We start from the raw sequence: 4,004 nt of genomic DNA, 5'->3' as shown, positions 1-4,004 counted from the left end.
TTCAGCAGTCACAGCAGATGATGAGTGGTCTCTTTGCAGTGGTCCATTTCCTTGCTGGCATGCTGTGCTCTGCTGTCATCCCCATTCCCTCTCCCTGAGCTGAGCATCAGTCCTGGATCAAAGGTCTGCACAGCCTTTATACACCTTTCCTCTGCCTCTTCCCCATGGGATTACAAATGCCTCCCTCTGGAGCTCACCCAGTGTTCAGAACCTAACTTGTGCTTCTTAAAACCCAAACTCTGTTCAAAATGATCTTCCTTTGTAAAATGTGTAGGAAAAATGAGGGATGTGATGGATGGAGAGTGCTGGCATTAAGGTACATACCGAATGTTTGATAATGGTTCTGTTGAGTTAAGCTGCCCCAAAATTGTCAGTCTTTAATTTTAGTGTTTTACCTTTGTCCTAGAAACTATTTTGAAATTAATTTAATTTTTCCTGAATTTAATTTTTGTTCATTTAGGACTACTCACAGCTGCATACATTTTTAACTTAAATGCTCTTAGTACAAATTTTCCTCAAGTTTTTACAGCCAGCCCCCCAGAAAACATAACTTTTATTTAGTATTGTAGGACAAACGTGTTCTAATTTTCTTGTAGGTTTGTACTGCTGTTGGATAGAATGAAAGGAATACAGTCAAATTTTCAAGTTGCAGAAACACATTTAGTTTGTGCAATTTAGCAGCTGTTGCAAACACTTGGGGGCATTTTCTTCAGCATTTGAAAATTCCCTGTAGAAGTGAGACAAGAGACGTTCATTTAGCATTTCAAGCTTGAAAAATATTTTAACCTTTCCTTAAATTGTGTTTTGAAGTTTGGGATTAGGTCTGTGCCTGGCTGCACAGATGGCTACATTTTACATATTCCTTTGTCTAGGAAGAAAAAGAGACCACATGGTCAGTTAATGGCTCTAAACACTCCTAGTCTTCATTTTACATCTTCTTAATGGGACCTGAGAGATTCTGGGAAGATATTCAGAAAATTGTTGTTTATGGTGTAAGACTTGTAAGATGTGTTGTATTCTGTGTCCTGGAACTCATGAGCTATTTTTGCTCCTACTTATTAATCCTGGTTAATGAATTTTACAGCTTCATCCCTTAAGGTTTAACATTCATTTTTACACACCAGAATTATGAAAACTAAGATCACCGATGTATAGAAAATGTTCTTTTATTACTGGAATGTGAGGGCTCTTATTTGTAATCTTTTAATAGGCAAAATTATCAATGAAGTGAATTTTTAAGAAGTTGACTGCATGTTGAATCATTGAAGTAGTTATAAGCTAAATAAGCTTTTTAGGCTTTCTGAATGCTTTCTAAGCTTTTTTTCCTAGCCACTTTTGGGGAATACTGTAATGAAGTGTGGACTTCACAAATCAAATGTGATGCTGGGATAAATGCTGGGCTAAATAATCAAAAATCCATTAAGTCAGTGGTATGTCACCAGAGCAGACAATTATAGCATACAAAACCTGTCCTTAATTGGGTATTTTGTGCTTTGCAATGATTTTTTTTTTCCAAGAAGGTTTTAAAACAATATGAGCTAAAGGATTGATAGATTAACAAGAACCACAGAATAGAATCATAGAGTGATTTGGATTTAAAGGGACCTTAAAGATCATCTGGTTCCACCCTCCTGCCATGGGCAGAGACATCTCCCACTAGACAAACATAGTTTGTATGAATCTGCATGTGGCACATAAAAGAAATCTTTATAAAACCACTGAGTGCTGTGCAATGCTGAGCACTTCTAAGAAATCTGTCAAGTTTATAAAAGGTTATCTCTACAATATGGGCACATGACTTTTTTTTCTTCCATTTAAAAGTATTAGTAAGGTTTTTAAGGCTACTATTGTTTTACCATGTAAAAAGGAAGCTCTTACCCCTTTAAACCAACATGTGCAACAAAATCCATCTGGGTAAAGTTCTTCTTGAAGATAGTGTTAAAAGACTTTACAGTTTTATTCCAGCTCCTGTGGCAAAAAGGTTTTCATTGCAAACTCTGCAATCACAGAGGTCATTCTTACTTCTATTAGATGGCAATTTAATGATGTTCCTGCAATTCTGTGTGAGCTTTGCAGGCCGGGATGGGATAGAGGGGTGAGATGGTTTGAGATGCTGTGGATCACTGTGTTTGGGTCTCCAGCCTGAAGTGCTATCAGCCAGGCATTTCTGGCAGATACTTCATTCACTTCTTTTAAATTGAACTTAAGAACATCTGCAGCTGTTGTTTATGTATTTTGGGGGTGTTTATATACATACACATGAGAACACACACTCTGCCTTCCAGCCAGCCCAATCCTCCTCCCCTAATTTATTCACGGAGGAAAAGGTTACATTTCCTCTAGATTTCTGAGGGTGTTTTGTTTAATTTTTTGCTTCCAATGAACTTCCTAGAAAGAAAGGCTAAGAGAGTGTTGCAGGAAAAGCCCTGTTGGCTGAGAAGTTTGGTTACCCTAAGTACCATTTGCAGTTCCTCAGACGCAGAAGGAGCTGCTGTGTAAAGGTCACGAGTTGCCAGTGTAGGTCACGTTAACACAACTTGACGAATGTTGTGTTATAAACACAGTAGAAACTCTTTGTCTTGATAGAAATCTTGAAATGTAGTAACTTCTTATGCTGCAACTTGGTAAGCCTGAAGAGTGGTTTGGAAATATTATTTTAAACCTCACAGATAAGGAAGCTCAGTCTGAATCTTTGCAGCCCCTTATTATGGGTGAAATGCAGAGGATTCTGCCTTGGCTTTATTGATTACCTTTTTTGCCTCAAGATTGTCAGGGTTTTCTCAATACCATTTCTATCTTTATGCCTGTTCAATAGAATACAGAATTTATGTTCAGAAATAAAATAATGTAAATAGAGAAAAATTAACCTTATTTTCTTTCTTCTGTTTTTCAGCGGAACCTCTGCCTTTAATGGACTTGTGCCGAAGATCAATTCGTTTTGCTCTCGGCAGAGATCGCCTGCATGACATAGAAATTCTACCTTTGCCTCTGTCTCTGAAAAATTATTTACAGTACCAATAAGATGTCTAGAACCCTCTGGCCTCACCTTGGACTACATCAATGCAAATGGCAGAAAATTGTTTACAGCAAAATATAAATCTTCGTGATGGACACTTAAGTGTTATTTAATTTTTAATATATATTTTTTTCTGAACCAGTGAAAGCAGATCACTATGGGGGACTACTAAAGAATGTGAAAACATTGATTTGATTGAGATTCATGTATTATCTGTTGCCTGTTGTGTTTACAGTCCTGAAGGCCATTATTCTCATCTCTCATCCATTGGTTTATCTTTGTTGCCTATGGTAAATGCCAATAGAAAACCTGACCTGCAAGAGATGCTGTCCTGCAGGACAGAGCATTCTTCGATATTGTGATTTTTCTTTTCTTTCTTTCTCCTACAGCTTACCCCAATAAATACAAATAAATTAGCAAAGGAAAATTCTTGACAGTTACTTGTGAAAAATATTTAAACCTTGTTTTGGGTATCCAGAGTTGTTGAGAGTTTTGAGTGTTCAGCACTCAGCATAATTAGGCCTGATGTTTAAAAATGCAGATTATTGTCTAGAAGAAGAGATTGTGGTCTAAAAACATGAGAGGAATAAAACTGGTATATGTCTCAGACCAGTTTTTAGACATGGTAACAGTAAGGTGCAGTTCATTGTTTTCAAGACCAAATCTAGTCCATCCAAAGTTCTGCAGTTTATAACAAAGTGTTCACTATCCCAAGAATTTAGGATATTCATATTTTAGAAAGCTTGTCACTTTTTTTTTTATTTGAACAAATTTATAAGTTTTATGTGGTATGAACTCTAAGTACTTTGTTCTCTTTTTAATGTATGTGTGGTTATAATGTTTATTTATCTGTTTAGCGTCTGTGGAGTTCTCATTTAACTGTTTCCCATCTTGGGGTGACTGATTTTGGTTTTTTCCCCAACTCCACCTGAAATATATCGATTTTTCAGGCTCATCCCATTTTTTAAGATGCTGCTTTCTATTTGCG

General features: G+C 36.7%; 1 protein-coding gene across 1 annotated transcript in view; it reads left to right on the top strand.

Annotated features, from left to right (window-relative positions):
• Positions 1 to 3,021, top strand: part of LOC103799983 (SPRY domain-containing SOCS box protein 4-like) — a 60,259-nt gene extending 57,238 nt beyond the window's left edge. The window contains exon 2 of the mRNA XM_009072342.1: positions 2,894 to 3,021. Within this exon, the coding sequence (XP_009070590.1) occupies positions 2,894 to 3,021 (128 nt within the window). The remainder of the gene's footprint in view (positions 1 to 2,893) is intronic.
• The last annotated feature ends 983 nt before the right edge of the window (positions 3,022 to 4,004 follow it).

Source organism: Acanthisitta chloris, unplaced genomic scaffold (genome assembly GCF_000695815.1).
Source record: "Acanthisitta chloris isolate BGI_N310 unplaced genomic scaffold, ASM69581v1 scaffold26763, whole genome shotgun sequence".
NCBI classification, from domain to species: domain Eukaryota; kingdom Metazoa; phylum Chordata; class Aves; order Passeriformes; family Acanthisittidae; genus Acanthisitta; species Acanthisitta chloris.
The sequence above is the reverse complement of the archived record's forward strand: the minus strand, read 5'-3'. Positions and strand labels throughout refer to the sequence as shown.